The sequence below is a fragment of the Mustelus asterias genome, chromosome 14 (assembly GCF_964213995.1).
Source record: "Mustelus asterias chromosome 14, sMusAst1.hap1.1, whole genome shotgun sequence".
Lineage (NCBI taxonomy): Eukaryota > Metazoa > Chordata > Chondrichthyes > Carcharhiniformes > Triakidae > Mustelus > Mustelus asterias.
The window spans coordinates 54,696,390-54,721,005 of record NC_135814.1 but is presented as its reverse complement, the minus strand read 5'-3'; the positions used below and the strand labels follow the sequence as shown (position 1 = coordinate 54,721,005).

General features: G+C 43.6%; 1 protein-coding gene across 1 annotated transcript in view; it reads right to left on the bottom strand.

Annotated features, from left to right (window-relative positions):
- The window catches only part of rapgef4a (Rap guanine nucleotide exchange factor 4a), a 284,780-nt gene that overhangs the window by 245,027 nt on the left and 15,137 nt on the right, over positions 1 to 24,616 (bottom strand). The window contains exon 2 of the mRNA XM_078228399.1: positions 1,402 to 1,544. Within this exon, the coding sequence (XP_078084525.1) occupies positions 1,402 to 1,544 (143 nt within the window). The remainder of the gene's footprint in view (positions 1 to 1,401; positions 1,545 to 24,616) is intronic.

Here is a 24,616-nt window from a genome sequence, read left to right as displayed (position 1 = left end):
CAAACAGGCCCTTTGGCTCACAAGTTGCGCCGAACAATTTTCTTACCTTCTAGGCTCATCTATAACCCTCTATCTTACTAACCTCCATGAACCTATCCAAAAGTTTCTTAAAAGACTCAATCAAATCCGCTTCCACCACCACTACCGGCAGCCGATTCCACGCACCCACCACCCTCTGAGTGAAAAACTTACCCCTAACATCTCCTCTATATCTACTCCCCAGCACCCTAAACCTGTGGCCTCTTGTGACAACCATTTCAGCCCTGGGTAAAAGCCTCTGAGAATCCACTCTAATAATACCTCTCAACATCTTATACACCTCTATCAGGTCACCTCTCATCCTTTGCCTCTCCAAGGAGAATAGACATAGCTCTCTCAACCTATCCTCATAAGGCATACCACTTAATCCCGGCAACATCCTCACAAATCTCCTCTGCACCCGTTCTATGGCTTCCACATCCTTTCTGTAATGAGGCGACCAGAACTGGGCACAGTACTCCAGGTGGGGTCTGACCAGGGTCCTATACAGCCGCAGCATTATCTCCCGATTTCTAAACTCAATTCTTCTATTGATGAAGGCCAGTATTCCATACGCCTTCTTAACCACAGCCTCTACCTGCAACGCCGCTTTGAGCGTCCTATGAACCCGGACCCCAAGATCCCTCTGTTCTTCCACACTGCCAAGTGTCTTACCCTTAATATTATATTCTTCCATCCTATTCGACCTGCCAAAATGAACCACCACACACTTATCTAGGTTGAAGTCCATCTGCCACTTCTCCGCCCAGTCCTGCATCTTATCTATGTCTCGTTGCAACTGCTGACATCCCTCTACACTATACACAACACCTCCAACCTTTGTGTCATCAGCAAACTTGCCAACCCATCCTTCCACTTCCTCATCCGGGTCATTTATAAAAATCATAAAGAGCAAGGGTCCCAGATCAGATCCCTGGGGCACCCCACTGGTGACCGACCTCTACTCTGAAAAAGACCCATCTACAACCACTCTTTGCCTTCTGTGGGCAAGCCAGTTCTGAATCCACAAAGCAACGTCCCCTTGTATCCCATGCCCCTTCACTTTCTCCATAAGCCTTGCATGGGGCACCTTATTAAACGCCTTACTGAAATCCATATAAACCACATCTACCGCTCTTCCCCGTCTAAGTGTCTAGTCACATCTTCAAAAAACTCAATCAGACTCGTAAGGCATGATCTGCCTCAGACAAAGCCGTGCTGGCTACTTCTGATCATACTATTCCTTTCCAAATGTTCATAAATGTTCATATCTTAAAAAGCTAACCTAACCTCCAGATGTGTTTGAAGCAATTTAAAAACTAACTTGGGAAAGTCCATTTTTAAGCAAAATACAGTCATAATGATATCAGTGAATTAACTTACATGTCACACCTTTCTCCAGATTTTCATAGTACCCACACAAGCAGATCTGGTACAAGAGGTTGGGATGAAATTTCTCAAACGCCTTCACTCCTTTTAGCCGGGTAAATATAATATCAACATCTTCACTGGAACGCTCAGCAGGTCTGGGAAAAATAAATCACTTGTACTGTTAGACAGTCTTTACCTGGATAGCTGATCAGTGAATAAATTAGAAATATAAAAGTCGTTTCCATCAATAATCATTTTTCAAAGAACCTGATAAAGATTTTAACAAATTGTCTTTCCATTCATTAGCATAAAGCACAAATGACTATGTGCGGAATTTTCCCATTCCACCTGCCACGGGAATCGTAGCAAGTGGGACACGGACCATGCAAAGGTCCGTTGACCTCGGGCAGGATTTTCCGGTCTTGGAGCGAGCGCAGCCGGAAAATCCCACCTTTGGTGTCTACTGATTATTATAAAATCTTTTTATTGCTTTTGTCTCTGGCCACAGTACTAATATTAAATCTAAAATTAATAAATTTAAGCCTGGTATCACTAATCTTGTTTCAATATAATTTTCATAGAATCATTGAATCCCTACAGTGCAGATGAAGGCCATTCGCCCATCGACTCTCGAACAGAGCATCAAACTCAGGCCCACCCCTCCCCACTGTATCATAACCCCACACATTTACCCTGCTATTCCCCCTAACCTATACATCTTGGGACACAAAAGGGGCAATTTAGCATGGCCAATTCACCTAACCTGCACATCTTTGGACTGTGGGAGCACCTGGAGTAAAACCATGCAGATATGGGGAGAACGTGCAAACTCCATACAGGCACTGACCCAAGCCGGGAATCAAACCCAGGTCCCTGGCGCCATGAGGCAGCAGTGCTAACCACCATGCCACTGCTTTGTAAGTTAAGCTGTAGGTTATACACATTCACAACATATTCCAGAGTGCCCAACTTTGAGGCTGCAAGGTACAATTCTTATGCCACAATGGAGAGGTCTGAGAAGTTTCTGATAGATCAAATTAACATAAACCAGTGTGCATCCGGCAAGATTGGGCCATGAGGCATGCTTCAGAGACCTGGGTGCAGGTGGGCTTGTTCAGAAATCTGACATCAGGAGAGATTGCCGGCCTTGGGGAGCATGTCAACAGCTGGATGGGGATCAGTAGCTGTGGTTACAGTGGGATTATCGTCAATGATCAGCAGAGAGAAATAGTGTCACCAGCAGCTGACACAGACCTGCATTTTCTCCACTTGCTTCAACATTCTGGACGGTGGCACAGTGGTTCGCACTGCTGCCTCACAGCGCCAGGGACCCGGGTTCAATTCTCGGCTTGGGCCACAGTCTGTGCGGACTCTGCACGTTCTCCCTGTGTCTGCATGGGTTTCCTCCAGGTGCTCTGGTTTCCTCCCACAGTCCAAAAGACATGCTGGTTAGGTAGATTGACCATGCTAAATTCTCCCTCAGTGTTCCCGAACAGGCGCCGGAGTGTGGTGACTAGAGAATTTTCACAGTAACTTCATTGCAGTGTTAATGTAAGCCTACTTGTGACACAAATAAATAAACTTAAACATTTGGTTCAGAATTGGGGCATTTCTGCCAATAGCATCAAGATTCCACTGTGTGAGTTCAACATGAAATTAAATGCTAGCCTCAGTAAATGTGACCATGAAACTTTCAGATTGTTGCATTAACAATATCATTTAGGGAAAGTAATCTGTCATTTTACATTTTGACTCCAGACCCATACAATTGCCCTTTGAAACAGCCTAGCATCCACTCAATGAAACCAAACTGCTTCAAAAAAGTCAAAAAGGAATAAAACCACCCAGATTCGATCTAGGCACTGGTAACGACAACAGCATACCCCATCCAGTCAACACTGGAAGGTCCTCTTTTCTAACATCTGGGGATCAGTGTCAAAATTGATAGAGTTGTTCCACAGATAAGTCAACCATCAGCCTGATATAACCAAATCATCCAATGTTCCAGACACTTACATCACCATTCTCTGGTTGTGTCCTGTACTATCAGCAGGACAAATCCACCTGAGGTAGCAGTATACTATTGGGAGGGATGCCTTGGCATTGATTTATGGCACCATGACATCAGGTCAAATCAGGAGCTATCCAGCAACTGTAAAGGAATGGTGATATCGTTCCGAGTCAGAATGGTCTGTGGGTTGGAGGGGAACGTGCAGTTGCAGTATTCCCATGCATCAGTTGTGTTGGGAGTTTGCAGGTTTGGAAGTTCCTGTCAAAGGATGCCTGGCGAGTTGCTGCAGTGCATCTTGTACACATTGCTGCCACTATGCATCAATGGTGGAGAAACTGAATGTTAAAAGGAAATCTCCTGCTGATTATCACCTACAGACCCCCCTCTGCTGATGAATCAGTACTCCTCCATGTTGAACGCCACTTGGAAGAATCACTAAATTCGAAAATGTCCCTCATTAAGAGTGCTTCAGTAGCGTCACTACAGCCCAAGCTGGCTGAGTCCTGAAGGACCTATCTGCCAGAGCCTGGTGATGAGTGGAGGGAAAAGCCTACCTAGGAGATTGCACATCGCCAATCTCCCTGTCACAGATGCTATTGTTCATGATAGTATTGGTAGGAGTGACAACTGTACAAATTCCTGTCTTCATACCCAGCATACCATCCATTATGTTCTGTGGCACTACTAATGTGCTGAATGGGATAGGTTTAGAACACATACAGCAGCTCAAACATTGTGAGCCAAAAGCAGCAGCAAAACTGTATTCAACCACAATCTGTAACCTCATGGCCTGGCAAATCCTGGCCAGGTATCAACACCGGTTCGGTGAGAAATGCAGGAGAGCCTGCCAACAGCAGCACAGAGCATATCTAAAAATGAGATGCCAACCTGGTGAATTTGTAATACAGGCCTACATCAATGCTAAACAGAAGAATGCAACAGACAGAGCCAACAGATCAGATCAAAGCTCTTTAGTCCTGTCACATTCAATCATGAATGGTGGTGGACAATTAAACAACGAACAAGAGGAGGAGGCTCCACAAATATCCCACCCTCAATGATGTGGGAGCCCACCTTGAGTACTAAAGACCAGGCTGAAGCATTTGTACCATCTTCAGTCAGATATGTTTAGTGGATGATTTATCTCGGCCTCCTCCAGAAGTCCCCAACATCGCAGATGCCAGTCTTCAGCCAATTCGATTCACTCCATGTGAGATCAAGAAATGGCTGAAGACATTAAATACAGCAAATGCCATTGGCTCTGACAACATCTTGGCTGTAGGACTGAAGACTTGTGCTCGAGAGTTAGCCGCACCCCTAGCCAAGCTGTTCCAGTATAACTAAAACACTGCCTAACAATTAGGATATCACCCAGGTAAGTTCTGTCCACAAAGTGCAGGACAAATCCAGTCTGGCCAATTACTAATCTAGTCTTAATCATCAGCAAAGTGTTGGGAGGTGTTGATAGTGCCATCAAACAGCACAAACACAGCAATAACTTGCTCACCAATGCTCCTTTTAACATTCAGTTCCTCCACCATTGATTGCTCACCAATGGTGAGCAAGTTATTGCTGTGCTTGTGCACTGTGTTTGCCAGAGCCACTGGGCTTCTGACCTCATTACATCTAAACATGGACAAAAGAGCTGAATTCAAGAGGTGAGTTGAAAATGACTGCCCTTAAAATCAAGTTTGCATTTGACTCTGGCATCAGGGAGCGCCAGCAATGCCCCAGCAGGGGCAAACATTCCACTAGTTGCAGTCATACCCAGCACAAAGAAAGATGGTTGAGGTTACTGGAAGCCATTCATCTCATCCATCACCTTTTTACAATCAGTCCCTTCACCATTGGTGCATAGTAGCAGCAATATGTACAAGATGCACTGCAGCAACTTGCCAAGCATCTTTTGACAGAAACTTCCAAACCTGCAAACTCTTACCACCTAGAAGTACAAGGCAACTAATGCATGGGAATACCGCAACCTATGCATTCCGCTCCAAGCCATAGACCATTCTGACTAGGAAGTATATCACTGTTCCTTTACTATTCCTCAAGAGTATACATGAGCTCCATTCCCAGCAGCACATGGAGTGCAGCGGTTCAAGAAGACAGCTCACCATCCCCTTCTCTAGGGCAATTAGGGATGGGCAATAAATGTTGACCTTGTCAGTGATGCTCACAGCATTTGAGATAATTTTTTAAAAAGGAATTCTGCTGTAATCAAAGATTGGAAATGAGTTCTGCATGAAGCACAAGACTCTAATTTAAATAAATTATTTAAGTGTTAAAATGTTCCCAAATCCACCTCCTCCAATATGCTGATGACACACAGGGTTGAAAGGTAATGTGCCCTTCAGAGGAGGTAGGAATCGACAAAAATGTAGGTAAAAACAGACACAGCCCACATCTGCACATTGCTGCACCTGTGGCTGTCTTCTAACTATTTCTGGGGGCCGTTCAACACTCTACCCCCCACCCACCTGATAATTTAGGGACTTTTCCTGACTCTGCGCTCCTAAGTTAGCATGTCATTAACGAGAACGGAACGCAATCGTCTGGACTCACCTTAGCCCCCTCACTGGTCGAGGTCCTCACTGGTGAGGATCCAGATGATCCCCACCAATGGGGGTACCAGATGTGATGACCTCGCCGGTGTTATCAGAAGCCATTGAAGCCTCCGGGTGATACCCATAGAACAGTGCCAGCCTGGCACCGTGGCAGCATCAACTTGGCACCCTGGCAACGGGACAGGACCAGAGGGGGCAGGGCCTGTTGAGAGTGGGGCCTGAGGGGATGGGACGCTATCGGTTGGGGCTGCAAACCTTCCATTTTCTCACCCGTTTTACACTTACAATTGTTTTGTGAAAGTTCCACCCTATATTGATCATACACATCATACCCTAGTGTGATTGCCTACTCTGAGCCCCCATTGGTCCCCCAGGCCAGTGACCTTTACTCTGCCGTGTTGCCCTTAAAGGGACAATCACCACAAAGAGTCAGAAGAATTACAATAGCAATTTGAAAGACAGCAAATCATTTGTGGAAAACAACCCAGTTGGCTGAGTAACAATTTAGAGTAATTTACTGAAGGTGTTCTTCAAAAATAGACCTGAGTTAGGTCAGGAGTATTCATGAGTTAAAACAGAGGTATCATCATAGAATCCCAGAATCCCCATAATGCAAATTCGACCTATCGAGTCTGCACCAACTCTCAGAAAGAGCATTCCACTGAGGGCCTCTGCTCTGTCCTATCCCCGTAAGTCCATGCATTTACCATGTCCAATCCACCTAATCTGCACATCTTTGGACTGTGGGAGGAAACTGGAACATCCAGGGAAAACTCGGAGGTAGTGTAATAAGGAAAGGTTTGGAGAGTTGTCTGAGTTATTGAGAATTGCACTGGCTGATTAATGAGTTGTTTCAAGTCACGCAGGAGAATAAAGGACCGAGCTTTATTGTTGACCTATTAAAAGAATAATGTTGAATAACATGCAATAAATTCAGAAATCATTCTTGCCTTTGTGAATCATTCATTTGCACAGCTTTCTCTGATGGTTAATTAATCAATTCTTTTAAATTCATAAGATAAAATGTTCCAATGTTGCATAGAAAACATTTACCTAAATAGAACATTTGAACTTCTCCATAAAGTGCATTAGTGCTGAATAAGAATTAATTTTAATAATGCCTGTAGTCTCTCGGGGGATATAAACATGATCCAGAAAATAAACATTGTAACCCAGTATGCACTCTTTCTCCCACGTTGTTTCTGCTATTCTCTGTTCAATGTTCCGAAATTACTTATTCATCTATTTTACTTAACTTCATACTTCTGCTTCATATCTCCTTTTTAATTTTATTTTTTCCCAAGAAGTAGAATGTTATGTGGTTGTTATCCTGCCCTGTTCTTTATTTCCTTTACTCACTGGCCACTAACTACAATCTTAAGTACCAGTAAGTATTTGACAACCACCTTTTCTTTGATAATGCTCCCGTGTCCCATGGATGTTTCATTACACAAAATATTCAGTTTAAATACAAGCTGTAGTTTTTATCAAGAGAACAAAGCAGGTGCCTCACAGAACCAGAACAAAAAATCTCAAAAGATGAGACTTGGGTGGCACGGTGGCACAGTGGTTAGCACTGCTGCCTCACAGCTCCAGGGACCTGGGTTTGATTCCTGGTTTGGGTGTCTGCGTGGATTTCCTCCGGGTGCTCCGGTTTCCTCCCACAGTCCAAAAATGTGCGGGTTAGGTTGATTGGCCAGGTTAAATTGACCCTTAGTGTCCCGGAATGGGTAGGTTAGAGGGATTAATGGGGCAAATGTATGGGGACGTTGCGATAGGGGCTGAGGTGGGATTGTTGTCGGTGCAGACTCGATGGGCCGAATGGCTTCCTTCTGCACTGTAGGATTTCTATGATTTCTATGGTTCTATGATCTATTACATAAATAGAACAGTACATAACTCCACTTGTGATGCCACCCCTGTACAAACAGACTAACTTGGGCCTTATTTGTCTATCTTCATAATGCTAATTACGATCATTACATTATCAGTGCTCCGGATTGGTTCAATGAAATAACTATGTAAAGTACCTCCAACAGAACCATTATTATGCAGCAACATATATTTTGACATATGTTTGCAAACTTGCAAAGCCTAATCAAAATATCCTGAATCTGATTATATGATTGAATTTGACTGAAATTTACGAATCACATCTTTTCCAAGGACATTGATTTTAAGATAATAGTGGGGGGGGAGAGACGAAGGTCAAGTTTAAAACTCAATAAACAAAGGAAAAATCAATACTTTGCTTTTAACATTACACACGTGGTCAAGTTAATGGAAATCTAATCATTGAAAACATGAAAGGATTACACAGATCAACCAAATACTCCAAGGCAAAGGTGACCATGTTCATCATCTGGGGTGTTTGACAGGGGTTCTGGGATATGAGTAGGTGACTGCCAAGGCCAATCTGTGTCCAGAAGGTTCTGCTGCAAATAGGCTGGAGTATCACATATGACTGAGTTCTGGATGAGTTGCTGGTTTAGGATTTCCTCCCTTACGTTCTCTTTCTGTCTCCAATATGTGCTTGCTTTTGAAGAAGGCCTCATTTTTGAATTTGGTTGTATCAGCTGCAGCGATTCTTGGCGAGCTTCTCCCTGAACAATATCAAAACTCCTCAGCGAAGCCTTCAAAGTGTCCTTGTAGCTCTTCTTTTGATGGCCATGACAGTACATCCCAGACTCAAGCTCTCCAATAAAGATTCACTTTGGTAAGCGACTGTTAGGCATTCTGACTACATGACCAGCCCAACTCAGTTGTGACTTTCTCAATATCATTGGATGCTTGGCATGCCAGTTCAGGTGAACACCTCAGTGTTTGTTATTTTGTCCTGCCATCTCATCTTCAGAAGGTTTTGAAGGCAGCTCAGTGTAAGTGGTTAAGCTTCTTGGCATGGTGCTGGTACACAATCCAAGTCTTGTATGTGTAGAGCAGAGTGGGTAGGACCATCATTCTCTCAACCATCTGTTTGGTCGGCAGACTTACTACTCTTCATTCCCAGACTGACGATCGAAATCCACCAAAGGCTACAATTGCTTTGGTAATTTTCAAATGTGTTTCGTTGTCAATGTAGAGACCTAAGGTGTGCTGCCAAGATAACTGAACTTATCCACTGCAGACACATTCTGGTCATGGTCTGAAACCTTGGGCTCAATCTAGAGCTTTCTTTGAGCAGGCTGGTATATTATTTTAGTTTTCTTTGTGATGATCTTGAGGCTGAAATTGTCACTTGCATTGGAGAACATTATGCCACGTGGCAAGTCCAGCTCTAAACAGGTAGCAAGTGCCCTACCATGGGCAACCAGGAGATTATAAAGTATGTAATTGGAGACCTTGGACGTTGCATGGAGTCACCTCAGATTGAGTAGCTTCCTGTCCAGGCAATATCCAATTTTGATGGCAGGATCACCATCATGGAAGGTGCTGAGAGCAGAGATAGAAAACCATGCTGAAGAGGATTGGTGCTCACACATAGCCCTGTATAACTCCATTAGTAACTGGGAGTGGGTCAGAAGACTCACCATCATCTAGCATATGCGTGGGCAAGCTGATATGGAACTATTAAACCATTGAGATGAATTTCTCAAGGCAGCTGAATTTCTCCATTATCTTCCAAAGGCTCTCATAGCTGTGTCAAAGGCTTTAGTCAGGTCAACAAATGTGGTGGAGAGGTCCATGTTCTGTTCTTGGCATTTTTGTCAGGAGCTGTCTGAATGCAAATACCATACCAGTGCGTCCTCGACCTTTCCTGAAACCACACTGACTCTCTGGCAGTAAATCCTGGTCAAGATGTTGCATAAAGCAGTTCAAAAGGATTTGAAGGTATTGCTAGTGATGGAAAGGAGTGAGATTCCTCTATGATTGTTGCAAGATTGACTTGAACAGGAGGTCAATGTTCTGTTCCCACATAGACTGAAGGAGTTCAGAGGGTTTCTTGACCAGGCATTGAACTCCAACCTTGTGGACCTCAGCTGGATAGCAGCAACTCCTGGAGCTTTGCCGTTAGACAGGAGTTTGATTGTGTTTTTTGTTTTTAACAGCATGGGAGGATAATACAGTTGACGGTGACCAATGGCAGCCTGTTGACTGCTTCTTCATTGATTGTGAAGGCGAATTGAGGCTGTAGTTAAGCTGCTCTGCCCACCTTTCTAGAATTTGGACTTTTTTTTAGTACTGTTGACCCATCGGCATTGAGGATTAATGATGAATCAGCAGACTGGGGCCCATAGACAGATTTCAGAGCATCATAGAATCTCTTCCAGTCTTTGTGGTCTGCATATAATTGAAGTTCATTTGCTTTGTGATTCAGCCAAGTACCTTATATCTCTTTCAGCTTGGGCAGTGCTGCAGATGTTTTGATAGGTATTGTGCTTGAATAGTGAGGACATACATTAAGATAAACCCTGCAGCAATGCTCCTCATCCAGTAGTTTCGACAATACTTCATTGTTTTCAAAGAGCCATTCTTGATATTTGCGAAATGGTAGGCCCAATGACTTCCACAACAGTGGAGTACACTATATCCCTGAAGGTCGCCACCCAGTCATCCTCAATGTAGTGAATGTCTATTTTAACTGCGCACAGAGGACTCTCGAGTTTCTCAGAGAGAGATTCCTTCACGACTGTCTGTTTGGACCTTGAGACATTGAGACCCTTCAGGACATCCAAGGCCTGGGAGAGACAAGGGGGAAAGATCTTGATGTTTAACTTTGAAATGCTAAGACAGTGATCAGTTCAGCATTCCTTCTACTTGATGATGACATGGCCAATTAGATGCCACTGCATAGAACAGGGCGAATTCAAAATGTCTTGTTGCAATAAGCAGGTGGAAGACTGTGTTGGTGGTTATGAACTGATGCTCAACACATAGTTTCAGCAAGAACCACTGCTGTTATAACTGTTATAACTGCCAACCCTGCTTGCTTCAATGCCCTCTTCCCATGCATGATCCCTGTTAAAGTAAAAGTTACAAAACATGAAATCTTGTTGGTAATTTCATCATTTGTGAGTTATTCAGTAAATTTGGTTATTTTGGTTTACAGTTTCTCCACAGAGATTGTAGCAAGTGGGTGAACAAAGAACAATACAGCACAGGAACAGGCCCTTTGGCCCTCCAAGCCTGCACCGCTCATGTGCCCACTAGACCATTCTTTTGTATCCCTCTATTCCCAGTCTGTTCATGTGGCTATCTAGATAAGTCTTAAACAATTCCAGCGTGTCCGCCTCAATCACCTTGCTTGGCAGTGCATTCCAGGCCCCCACCACCCTCTGTGTAAAATACGTCCCCCTGACATCTGTGTTGAACCTTGCCCCCCTCACCTTGAACCCGTGACCCCTTGTGTTCGTCACCTCCGACCTGGGAAAAAGCTTCCCACTGTTCACCCTATCTATGCCCTTCATAATTTTATACACCTCTATTAGGTCGCCCCTCATCCTCCGTCTTTCCAGGGAGAACAACCCCAGTTTACCCAATCTCTCCTCATAGCTAAGACCCTCCATACCAGGCAACATCCTGGTAAACCTTTTCTGTACTCTCTCCAAAGCCTCCACGTCCTTCTGGTAGTGTGGCGACCAGAACTGGACACAGTATTCCAAATGTGGCCTAACCATCGTTCTATACTGCTGCAACATCATATGCCAACTTTTATATTCTATGCCCCATCCAATAAAGACAAGCATGTCATATGCCTTCTTCACCACCCTCTCCACCTGTGCTGCCACCTTTAAGGATCTGTGGACTTGTACACCCAGGTAGGTCCCTCTGTGTGTCTATACTCCATTTATTGTATAGCTCCCCCTTACATTAGATCTACTGAAATGCATCACTTCACATTTATCTGGATTAAATTCCATCTGCCATTTCTCCGCCCAATGTTCCAGCCTATCTATATCCTGCTGTATTCTCTGACAATGTTCATCACTATCCGCAACTCCAGCAATCTTTGTGTCATCCGCAAACTTACTGATCACACCAGTTACATCTTCCTCCAAATCATTTATATATATCACAAACAGCAGAGGTCCCAGTACAGAATCCTGCGGAACACCACTAATCACAGACCTCCAATCGGAAAAAGACCCGTCCACTGCTACCCTCTGTCTTCTATGGCTAAGCCAGTTCTCCACCCATCTAGCTAACTCACCTTTTAGGCCGAGGAGTTGGGCATTAACTCATCCTTTGCATTAGGAATGATGTGGGATATAGAGGGACTCAAGTAAAGATGACAGAAAACAATTCCATTAAAAACAGAAAACCTCAAATTCAAAAATAAACATTCCATAAAGTTATAGAAATATGCAAAACAGTGAGTTACAATATATTAACACGTGGCTAGAGCATTTTCCAAATAAAAAAGCTGTTTTAATTTAGTAGCTAAAACTTGCTGATTGGAATTCAATATTCCGTTTTTGTTTATTAAAAAGTCGTGGTTAAATTTAAAAATTAAAAAAAAAGTTCATGAAGAAATTAGATATAGATCTTGGGGCTAAAGGGATCAAGGGATATGGGGGAAAGGGGGGGAATTAGGATATTGAATTCAGTGATCAGCCATGATCATAATGAATGGCGGAGCAGGCTCAAAGGGCCGAATGGCCTACTCCTGCCTCTAGTTTCTATGTAATCATTTTAGAAAGTCATTCATTCTACTTGCAATTAACCAACATAAATGGATGTAAAATCTGAAGATACAGCTCATTAGTAAAACTCTGTCCATATCAATATTGAGCTGAATAGCAATAAAATAGCATTAAAAGTAGTTATGAATCTGTACAGAAAATGGCAAGCCTAAGGGTAATGCAATTCAAATGATAAATAATTTAGTGGATGACAGTATATTTTAATTCGCAGAGCATTTGCCATTATCTCCATCTAAGCCTGTTATTTTGCTTACAGCGGAATTATTCAAATGACAAACATTGATGTATGCTACCATTATTGTCAAGGCTGGTGCTCAAATAATTGTTCAGCTGCACTCAAGAAAATCCATATGCTATAAAGTGAACTGTATTAGCATTTAACCCATGGAGCACAAAACATTTGCTAGTTCAGGTTAGGCTTCAAACACCGTTCAAATTGCAGGCTGGGTGAACCCTTCTTGGCTCCTTGAACTTAGGTTAGGCTGTACAAATTTAGCACAGACTACTCACCTTCACAGCTCTGTATAGCGTTGTCTGGTAGACCATCTCTTTATCGAATAGCTGGCATGTCCTCTCCACCCACCCACCCACCTCCCCACATGTTGCACTTTTCTAATCCACATCTCCTCAGTGAAATTTTCATATCGGTGTCCTGTAAATTCTTTAAATAAGGGGATGATATCTTAAGAAGTCCATCCTCTTTATATGCTGCCCCACTCTCTTTCCTTCACCCTGTACTATCCCTGTTTCTTTTTCCAATTAGAATTTCAAACATGAGACTGTCTATTGGCAATCCCGTTTCTGATTCTCTGACTTTCTTACTGCGGTCTCACAGACCCTTCATGGCAGGTCTGGGCAACAAAGTTCCTTTAAAATCTCTTCTCTCACACCAGCAAGCACTCCTCAAATTTTCTACAGTCTTCACGCTCCAAAATGCTCCCAGCCGACTTAGTTGTTGTTAATCACTTCTTGTGTGCAATGGCACTGCAAGTCATAATTCTGGTACTTAAATACCAGTTATCCTTATTTTTTAATGAAGCATCTCAACAGTATCCACAAAGATATGTGTCAAAAAGTCCCAAATCCCAAAAACTACAGCACCTTCCAATGGTGCTACATTGCTACAGCAATCCAATAGAAGTTAGTTTTACTACAAAATATGCTTGACAAAATTGCTAATATGCTGCTTTTAAGCCTCAAACTCATGTTGGTTTGGGCCAAATAGAATACAAAATAAGTGCAGATCTTTGTTTCTTTGCTGGAAATCTGCAAAGTACATAATACATCAGTGACATTGTGGGCAGGGTTTTCTGCCCGGTCCCATTGAAAGCAATCCCTCCCCCTCCCACACTGCAGGTTCCCCAGCAGCGGCGAGTGCAGCGGCAGGACTTGAAGATCTCCCCGCTGGACAATGCTGGGCCACTCCGCTATCACAAAATACACCGCGGGAGGTGGGGGTGGAAAATCCCACTGTGTTTTTCCTTCTTAGGGCCAACAGACCATTTTCTCTAAAACTCACCCACTACAGTCAGTGTAAAAATGCTGCCATTTTCAGGATATTGCTATTTTGTCTTTTAACCAGAATTCGCCTTAATGTGATGTGAAACAGTTTACTAGTGAGCATTTTGATGATTCTACTGAAGCATAACCTGAATACATATTGTAAATTGCTGTAAAATATGAATCATAACAAGTGCTTCTCAGTCATTCTTCTGTAAGACTGAAGATTGCTGAAAATCTTAACCACTACATTAAATTCAAAAGCTGAATGATGCAGTGAATTACTGTGTTATAATTACTCTAATAAGTGGGACATAAATCTGGGTTGAAGTAGCAGTGCATAAGCTAAAGTCTCCAACTGTTTAACTGGAGGGTACAGGTATATGAACTGCATATGCTGTGCATATTAACACACTGTTGGTATTAAGGTAGGACACACAAGAATGTTGACACTGCTGACCATTAAAACATGGATCATTTCCAAAGCTCTTCACAGCTCTGATTTCAAGTGTGATATCAGGGAGATAAAAAGCAGAGACCAGCCATGTCCCATAGGAATGGAAGAAATAAACAGTGGTGAAATTGCTTCATGAGACTTCTCACTGTGCAGATACAGAGAAGCGTTTGAGATAAATCCTTGGTGTGATGTATGACAATGTCACTGGTAAATCATTCTCCTGTACAGTTACTACCCCAGTGACTACAGCATGAATGGTGGAAGGCAACTGACTGTTAGTCGAAGAGCCTGCAGGTGGCCTTGTGGATGACCTTAAGTCTCAAGGTTCAGCCTCAGCTGCACCACCTTGGCATGAGGAGCAGCAGCCTGGGCTAGCTTGCAGAAGTGGAAAGATGATTGCTGTCATCCTGAGAGAGGACAGCTGCCACATGATCCATGGAACCACTATAACCCACTATGAGGTGGTGCCTCAGCAATCCTAGCAGAGTAGTACGAGGAAGCCCCTTTGAAGCCCCTACAATGAATGCTGAAACATAGGCAGCAGACTCTACATTAAGGTTGGGTTTCCAAGTGTTCTCACAGAGTTGATCAAAGCACTAAGCATTTCTGTGTGCTTACCAATCAGCCTTTCCTTGTACAACACACTCCATTAAATTCCTCTTCCTCTTTGACTCCATGCTCCTACACATTTGCTCGTGCAAGTGTCAGTTCTAGGGTGATGTTCGTCCATCGTCGTCGATGAGGACCTCGACACCATTAGTCATTATGAGGCTGGATGCGGTGTGTCCGAAGATGACTGATCAGGCCAATTCAGGCACGGAATGTCCTGGCACATATTGGGCAAACTTGTGTAGGTGCTGTAGTTGTTGCACTGGTGGCTCTGGACTTGCGCAGCTTGTGCTTACGTTGTGCTTCAGCATTGCACCTTGCTTCATAAGCTTGACAGCCCTTGTGGATGAGGCAGCGCCAGGTAGGGCGGTTTTGTGCCAGCGTTTCCCAGGTGGTCGTGTCTATGTCAAGCGACTTCAGGGAGGCCTCGAGTGTGTCTTTGTAACGTTTCTTCTGCCCTCCATGCGAGCATCTTCCAGCAGAGAGTTCCCCAAAAAGGAGCTGCTTGGGTATGCCCTCGTCCGGCATACGGATGACATGACCTGCCCACCGGGTCTGTGCTCTCATCAGCAGTGTGTGGACTGATGGTAGACTTGCTCTAGAGAGAACTTCAGTGTCTGATACTTTGTCTTGCCATCTGATGCGTAATATTCTGCGAAGACAAGTCATGTGGAAATGATTGAGCTGTCTTGCATGCCTTCGATACACAGTCCACGTTTCACAGGCATACAGGAGGGTAGTGAGTACCACGGCGCTGTAGACCTTCAGTTTTGTTGCTGGGCTGATTCCTCGACGTTCCCATACAGTGGAACGCAGTCTACAGAACGCAGAACTTGCCTTTGCTATTCTGCAGTTAACTTCTGTATCAATAGTCACTGCTTGGGAGAGGGTACTGCCAAGATAAGTGAACTGGTCCACTGCCTGTAGTTTCTGCCCTTTGATTGTGATTATGGTTCTGTGTACGGTGTATGAGAAGCAGGCTGGTGCATGACTTCGGTCTTTTTAATGTTGATGGTGAGTCCAAAGTTGTCACAAGCCGTGGAAAATTTGTCCATACCGACTTGCACCTCTGGCTCTGAGCCAGTATACAGGGCGCAGTCATCGGCAAAGAGGAAGTCTCTCAGAACAGTCTCCTTCACTTTGGTAATAGCTTGAAGTCTCCTCAAGTTGAAGAGCTTCCCTTCCACTCTATAATTAAGGCTGATTCCAGCAACACTGTCCTGGAAGGCATCATTCAGCATGGCAGTAAACATCATGCTGAACAGTGTGGGTGCGAGCACACAGCCCTGTTGGACACCATTGGTGACTGGGAATGCCTCAGAGGATTCTCCGCCATCCAGTACTCTGGCCATCATGGAATTGTCGTATCATCTGAATGAATTTGGGGGGGCAGCCGAACTTTGACATGATCCTCCACAGGCCTTGTCGGCTGACAGTGTCGAAGGCTTTCGCGAGGTCAATAAAGATTGTGTAGAGCTCGTGATTCTGCTCTTGACACTTCTCCTGAAGTTGGCGCGCGGCAAAAATCATGTCAATAGTCCCTTTGTGGAAGCCACACTGTGACTCTGGAAGCAGGCCCAGCTCCAGATGAGTGACCAGACGATTTAGCAGGACTCTTGCGAGGGCTTTTCCTGCAATGGAGAGCAGCGAGATTCCTCGATGGTTGTCGCATACTTGCCGATTGCCCTTCCTCTTGTAGAGGTGTACGATGTCAGTACACCTCTACTGACACCTCTACTGAGGTGTCAGTTCTAGGATATGTGAAAGGTGAAATACACAAGGGAAGGCATGCTGTGCGGGGAGGGGGAAAGCAATAGTGAATGCTTCCACCATGAACAGCTCGAGACTCAGAAGAAACTATATGAAGATATATGAGTAGGATCAAGGCAGATTATATTGTCATCTCTCAGCTCTGTCACTGGCATCAGCCTCAGTCATGGCTGCCCCAATGATGGCAAACCCAGTCTCCTCTATCAGGGTAAGGACATGCAGCGTAGCTGTCCTTCACTGACTAGTTACTGCTAGAACCATAGAATGGTTATCTCACAGGAAGTCAATTGGCCCATTGTGTCTGTATAGATTCTACAGGAGCAGTTCACTGAGTGCCACTCTTTGCCTTTTCCCTGCATACTTTACCTTTTCAGATAATGATCTAATTCCCTTTTGAAGGTTTCAACTGAACCTGCAACCACCACACTTAAATCTGAACCACGTTTGTGCCCTCTTGTTTTTGATCCTACCACCAATGGGAAGTTTTTCCCAATTTACTCTGTTCAGACCCTTCATGATTTTCAATACCTCTGACAAATCTTCTTTCAACCTTCCCTTCACCAAGGAGAACTGTCCCAGCTTATCCAATAGATCTACTTTCCTGAAATTCCTCATCCCTGGAACCATCTTTGTGAAACTTTTCTTCACCCTCGCTAATGCCCTTTCTAAAGTGCTCCTGGTTATGTTCCACCTTGTGTTGCGAGAGGCATTTGTGTTAGTAAGTATGGTGCAACTTGTTTAGGGGATGTGGCTGTCATGGTTGTATATCTGGCAGTGTGAGAAATCTATAAAACGTGGATGTGAGGCTTGCGGCACTGTTAATTGTGAGGGTCCAGTGTAAAATATGAATGTTAGATATGAGGCCTGATATGAAGATCTACACGTGATGAGTCACTGGTCACGAGTAGAGATTGTTGATGAGTGAGTGATGGGCTTGTGGTGATTTAAGCAGTGTCTGCATTCACTAACGTGACCATTTGTGTGAGGTATTGAACTATTGGCAGTGCTGCATTCATAGTGCTCAGGTCTACACTGCTGATATTCACCTGCGTGGCTATCTGCACCCATTGCCTTCTTTACCTTTGTATGGCCTTCTGGCCCGTCTGGATAGAGGAGGTCCTTCCTCCTGCTGATCTCTTGCAACAAGGCCTCCAGTACTGCAATGAGAACACTGGAGCCTATTCTCTGCCATGGCAATCCTGTGTCATTCGCAAGTCAAAGTCACTTGTGCAATGAATTCCTGTTTCAGTCAAAATTGACCTCCTCTTTAAGAGGTGCAGGCTTGTTTTAAGTAGCTAAGACTTCCATGATTTTGTGCTCTCTGCTCAGACATGAAACATGCTCAGTGCTGGGTGCACTCCGCAATCACATAAATTAGCATCAAGTGGCATGAAGTTTTTATGCTGCCTGCATTGGAAGGAATGGCCCTTTGTTTCTGTAATGTAGTGGTTATCACGTTTGCTTCACACGCGAAAGGTTCCCCGGTTCGAAACGGATAAAAGCATTCATCCTAAAAAGAGGGCATTGGAAGGAATGGGTGTGGATTAACGGTGCATTGAGATCCTGGCACCAATATTTTGGGATTAGCTGAATTTCCCTCATTCAATTTAACTTTGAATTTAGTATTATTTCTGAATCCAGAGAGCTGTGAACACATTGAGAAACCATGTGGCTTCCTCAGTGGATCATTTCCAGTTTTGTATTTAACACTCGGTATGTAACCCAGTCAGTTTCTGGGAGTACAAAGTCTGACACCATGAAAATATTTATCTTTCTGTAACTAATGATGTTAAGCAAACAGAATAACAAATACAAACTGAACATGTGATGAAATAAATATCAGCAGCCCAAATCAGCCTGCTTATTTATTCTGAAAGAAAAAAACACTGATTTCCTGAAGAAAAGGAAAATCTTCAAAAACATCAAATGTAATTCTTAAATATATAAACTGAGAGGTGAGTTTTTGACTCCTACTTGTCAATATTTTGACATCCAAATCACAGATAGTCAGTATTATATTGATCCTTAGCTTCAGTAGCTAAGCAACAAGTCAAACTTGTGTTTAAAAACAAAACTAATAACCTGCCTCTTCGTGACTAACATGTATAACAGCAATAGCCCTCCCACGGCTGGAGCCTGTTCTCCTGCCTCTCCTACGACTGGTCACTATTTATCCACTATTCCATTGCTAGCCTTTATTGTCCCATATTACCAGATATGGTTGTTTCTGGACAAGTTCTCAATTATAATACGTAATTGCTACTTAGTTTAAAAATCACATTTAATCGAAGATAATCCTTGTAAATAAACGTCAGCAACGTCTCAGTTCATGCTTCCCGAGCTTGATTCAGGTGCTGTTACTCTTTTCTGCACATCAGCCTAATCTTGTGTCCTTTCTTCATGTTGACCAAAGCCTCAATTGACTTGCAACCTGATCTTGTTCCCTCTTTGCAATTTGTAGCTGGCTCTCATCCTATCTCCATTTACAGGCTGGTCCTGATCCGAGTCTTTCCACAGTTATTTCTAACAACATAATGACTGGGATGCAATGTCTCAACCTACTCCTACTCCCTGTTTTCTGGTCAATTCCACTGTCATTGTAAGTCTAGTCCCATCGTCTTACTAAAGTATTATCAGCATGATAACCTTACTTTGTAAGAAAATAACTGAGTGGCATGATTATAGGGGACTGTCAAAGCATAGTTGAAGTACCTAGCACACAGTATAATATCAAAAAATATATACATAAAAAAGGCATGACTCAACAGCCTCTGGTGGGACCAACTAGACAGCCTAAGGTAGGCGTAATGGCTCTATGAACATTGGAACAGAAGGAAGCCATCCAACCTCGAGCCTGCTCCACCATTCACTGAACTCACAGCAGTTCTGCTCCTAACTCCATCTACCTCTTTCTGCTCTGTATTCTTTAATACCCTTGACTCACAAAAATTTACCTCTCCCAGATTTAATTTATTAATTGAGCTAGCACCTAGTGCTTTCTGTGGGAGAATATTTCACAATTGAATACAGTAGTTGGTGAAGGAGGAAAGCAGAAGTCAATCCTGACACAGTCTTAGATTGATTCATAAAGTGAAACATTATAAATTCACAGCTTTGAACCCCACCACCAGTATCAACTTATATGTCCACAAGTAATTTCTTTATTCTTCCATGGGATTTGGGCATCGCTGGCAATACTTGCTGCCCATCTCCTAATGCCCTTGAGAAGGTGGTGGTAAGTCATCTTCTTGAACTGCAGCAGTCCATCCTAACAGTGCTCTTAGGAAGGAAGTTGCAGGATTTTCATCCAACAATAGTGAATTAATGGCAATATAATTCCAAGTCTGGATGGTGTATGGTTTGCGAGGGATCTTACAGGTGGTGATGTTCCCATTAATCTGCTGCCCATGACCTTCTGGCGGGTGGACATCGCTGATTTAGAAGGTGCTCTCATAAGATTTGCTGCATTGCATACTGTGTATAGTACACACTGCTGTCACCCTGCATCAGTGATGGAGGCAGTGAACAATTAACAGATAATGCTAAAGACAGCAGTCAAGACTTGAACATGATCGAAGCTTCAATCTGTAAAGTGTTTTAGCTTCCACTTCACAATTTAGACATCATCCAATCCCTTAATGAGAGGTGTAATATATTCCCATTCATTAGTTATTTTCCATACAATTTGCTGTAACAAGTGTTCAGTTGGGACCAGCAACTTGCAACCAATTAGGAATCAAAATGATAAGCATGAATTAGAGTTTCCTCTTTTCTCAAAATCAGAATTATTCTTTTATCATCATGATAACTTCCCAGTTAACAAATTATGGAGAAGTAGATCTTTAAGAAATGCATTTCCTAAGAATGAAATTTGTTTACAATAACAAAAAACAAGCAATCAATAATGATCCTTCAGTGCCTCTCAGTTAATCAACCACTCAATCTCTATGAAAGGTTATTGCTACAGGGTACAGCTGTGGAGTACACACTTTTGTTAAAATTAATATAAAAGCAAGTGAGAAAATGCTAGTTTAGTAACAAAACTTACAGTAGCTCTGTTGGGAACAAATGTTGAGATATTTTTGATGGAAGACAAAAGCTCACACATATATTAAAAAGGTGCTAATCATGGCAATATGTTACTTCTGATGTGAGCATGGTCTCAATGCCAACCATGGTAATATATCATTAACATGTGAGCTTGATTCAGAGGGCCTGTCTGGAGGACTTGAAGAAGTAGCATGATTTGACTTGAGGAGCGCAAAGGCCGTGGAAAAGTATTAATGTATAGCGAATATAATCAGAAGTTTTAGTTGTTAAAACATTTTTAAAATCGTGTGGCAGAGAAATGTTAACAAGGTGCAGCAAGTCAAGTAGTCAATGATACGCAATTTACATTATATAAAGCTTGATGGTAAAAAAATATCGGAACACATTTTCACATGGGGCAATTCACCCCTTCTCAATCTTCTTTATGTTTGGAAATTTTGAAAAGAAACTGTAACAGTACATTCTGCACACTCTCCTTTCCTTCTCTATGAATGGTATGCTTTATCTGTATAGTGTGCAAGAAACAATACTTTTCACAGTATACAGGTTAGGTGCATTGGCTATGCTAAGTTGCCCCTTAGTGTCCCAGGATGCGTCAGTTAGAGGGATTAGCGGGGTAAATATGTGTGGTTACGGGGATAGGGCCGAGGTGGGATTGTTGTCAGTGCAGACTCGATGGGCTGAATGGCCTCCTTCTGCACTGTAGGGATTCTAATTAAACAACAAAAAAGAGTTTAGTGATGTTTAACAGTGTATATTTCAATGCAAGAAGTCTAGTGAATACAGCAGGTGAGCTGAAAGCATAGGTAGACATGTGACAATAATAAATCAAATCAAATAAGGGATCCCATAGTCAAGGGTGTTCTTATTGCCACAGAGGTGAATCTAGGATGATATGCTGCCTCCCTCATGCCAGGGTCAAGGACATCACTGAGCAGCTACAGAAGATTCCGAGGGGAGAGGCTGAACAGTTAAAGGTCATGGTCCATTTTGTACCAATGACATAAGTAGAAAAAGGGGTGAGATCCTGCAGCCAGATTTTAGGAAGCTAGGAAATAAGTTAATAAGCAGGAGCTCAAGGGTTGTAATCATCAGACTTCTTCCAATATCACATGCTGTTGAGTACAGAAATAGGAGGAGAATGTGAATTAATACATGAGGAAAGAGGGCTTTACATTCCTGAGGTCATTTGGCCTGAGGTGATGGTTTATACATCAGCAGGGCTGGGACCAGTATCACCATAGAGAGACTTGCTAATACTGTGGAGGAGTTTAAACAAACTTGCCGGGTGATGGAAACTTGACTGTGAATTCAGAAGGATAAAGGCAAAGCTGGAAATCGAAGGTGAAAACTTAATAAGCAAGTGTTGAAGTGAGATGAAACAAAGGCTGGGGCACAGTGGTACTGTGGTTAGCACTGCTGCATCACAGCTCTAGGGGTCTGGGATTCCTGGTTTGGGTGACTGTGTGGAGTTTGCACATTCTCCCTGTGTTTGCGTGGATTTCCTCCGGGTGCTCTGGTTTCCTCCCACAATCCAAAGATGTGCAGGTTAGGTGCATTGGCTATGCTAAGTTGCCCCTTAGTGTCCCAGGATGCGTCGGTTAGGGGGATTAGCGGGGTAAAGATGTGGGGTTACGGGGATAGGGCCGAGGTGGGATTGTTGTCGGTGCAGACTCGATGGGCTGAATGGCCTCCTTCTGCACTGTAGGGATTCTAATTAAACAACAAAAGAGTTTAGTGATGTTTAATGGTGTATATTTCAATGCAAGAAGTCTAGTGAACACAGCAGATGAGCTGAAAGCATAGGTAGACACTACAAGTACGAAGGAGGATAATAGAAAGGGTACTGGAGAGGGTGCCAGAGCGGATACTAGAGAAGGTATCAGAGAAGGTACCACAGAGGGTGCCAGAGAAGGTACCAGACAGGATACCCAAAGAGGGTGTCAGACAGGGTACAGGGTGAGATAGGATGACTGGAAATGTTTAGCTATGAGGAAAGATTGAGGGGTTGTTTTATTTGAAACAGAGAAGGCTAAGGGGAAATTTAATTGAAGTGTAAAAAATCATAAGGTAGCTAAAGGCTATTACACTGAGGGAGGAGTCTTCCATTTCTGGAGACTAACTCTGGTGGCAGAATTCCCACTGGATAGCAGGACAGCTGAACACGTGTGATCCTCCGCTGTTCATCTCATTAATAATTTATCCACAAGGAGCTTGGTGAATCTTGTGACAAGTCAGACAGGAAGTCACCTGCCCTTCCGTAACTTCATGGGATCCATGATCCTGGTTCATTTAAAGGATCCCTGGACAGTTATTCACTCAATGCAGGTTAGGAGCTCCGCATTACTCCTCCAGAGCCCTTGCAGCCACAGATCATACAGGAGAATTACACAGATGTGAGCAATCATATCTAGAACATATGAAGGCTCCTCCAGCATCACCTTTGGCTTATCTCTAGACGAGAATACTGCCTGCAGTACACCTATGGTCAGGCCAATGTTCACCAGTGTAGTGGACCATGTTCACCATCATCTTGACCTAATAGAAGCCTTATGCTGCTCAGGCCCATTCTCCTTCTGTCCCTGTACCATCTTGCGATGGGCCCTCCTTCTCCTCATCTGAAGGAGAGTCATTACCAAGGCAGGGTAGCCTCTTATCATCAATGCCTCAGTGGATGTGTGAATGAATTGAAGTGATACATTAAAGTGAGCAAGCCCTTACAGGTTTCCCTCCATCTCAAAAGCAGCAGGCAAGTTCTAAGCCATTCACCTCCGTCTAGGCATGGCATCTGAGTCCCACCCCTTCCGGGTGAAGGATATACTGGAGGACCACAGAAGGGTGTTCCTGCCATTCATACAAGAATGCATATCGACACATTGCTCTTTGATCAGGTGAGAGCCATGTGCAAGAAGTCTCCTTCTGACACTATTCTGCTTGTCTCCACTACCCTCAAATCTTTATTCCCTTAGCAACATAGAAAGACTAACGACATGAACCCTTGTCATGCATGACCATTCACCTGGGAGGATGAAGATTTGGAATCGCAAGTTGGTTGCCACCACCAGTCATACCCCTTGAAGGTGTCCACCTCCCTCCCTCTGACTGCAACTCATGACAAATGGCACAGGATAAACAACAGCTCCACGCTTTACTGGAACCTCAATGTTGAGACCCACGAGTCAAGAACAAACTTGCCGAAATGCAGACTTCACCATAGAGAGAACACAACTGAGCATGGGTGACATTCAGTTGCTATATAATTATTAGGATGTCCCTTTAGTTGGCCACTTATGCTAACTTTGAACTCCACCCACCTAAAAAGACCCTCCTCCCAATCCAAGGGATCTCACTGACTCACTAACTGCATGCCACGGTCAGGTTTGGAAAATGGTGTGCTTCCCATTATAGACTCACTCCACCACATTCTCCCCTCCCCCTTTAACCCACCAACTTTCCGCTATCACCCTTGACCCGGCCAATACCACTATTTCTCTCTCCTCTGTCGCCCTTGAACATTCCCCCATTACCCTGGACCGTATCACGAGCCACCTCTACATGCCTTCTGTTCTCTCAGAACCGACACCCCTTACCTTTCTCCTGGCCCCTCACGTCTAGTTCATCT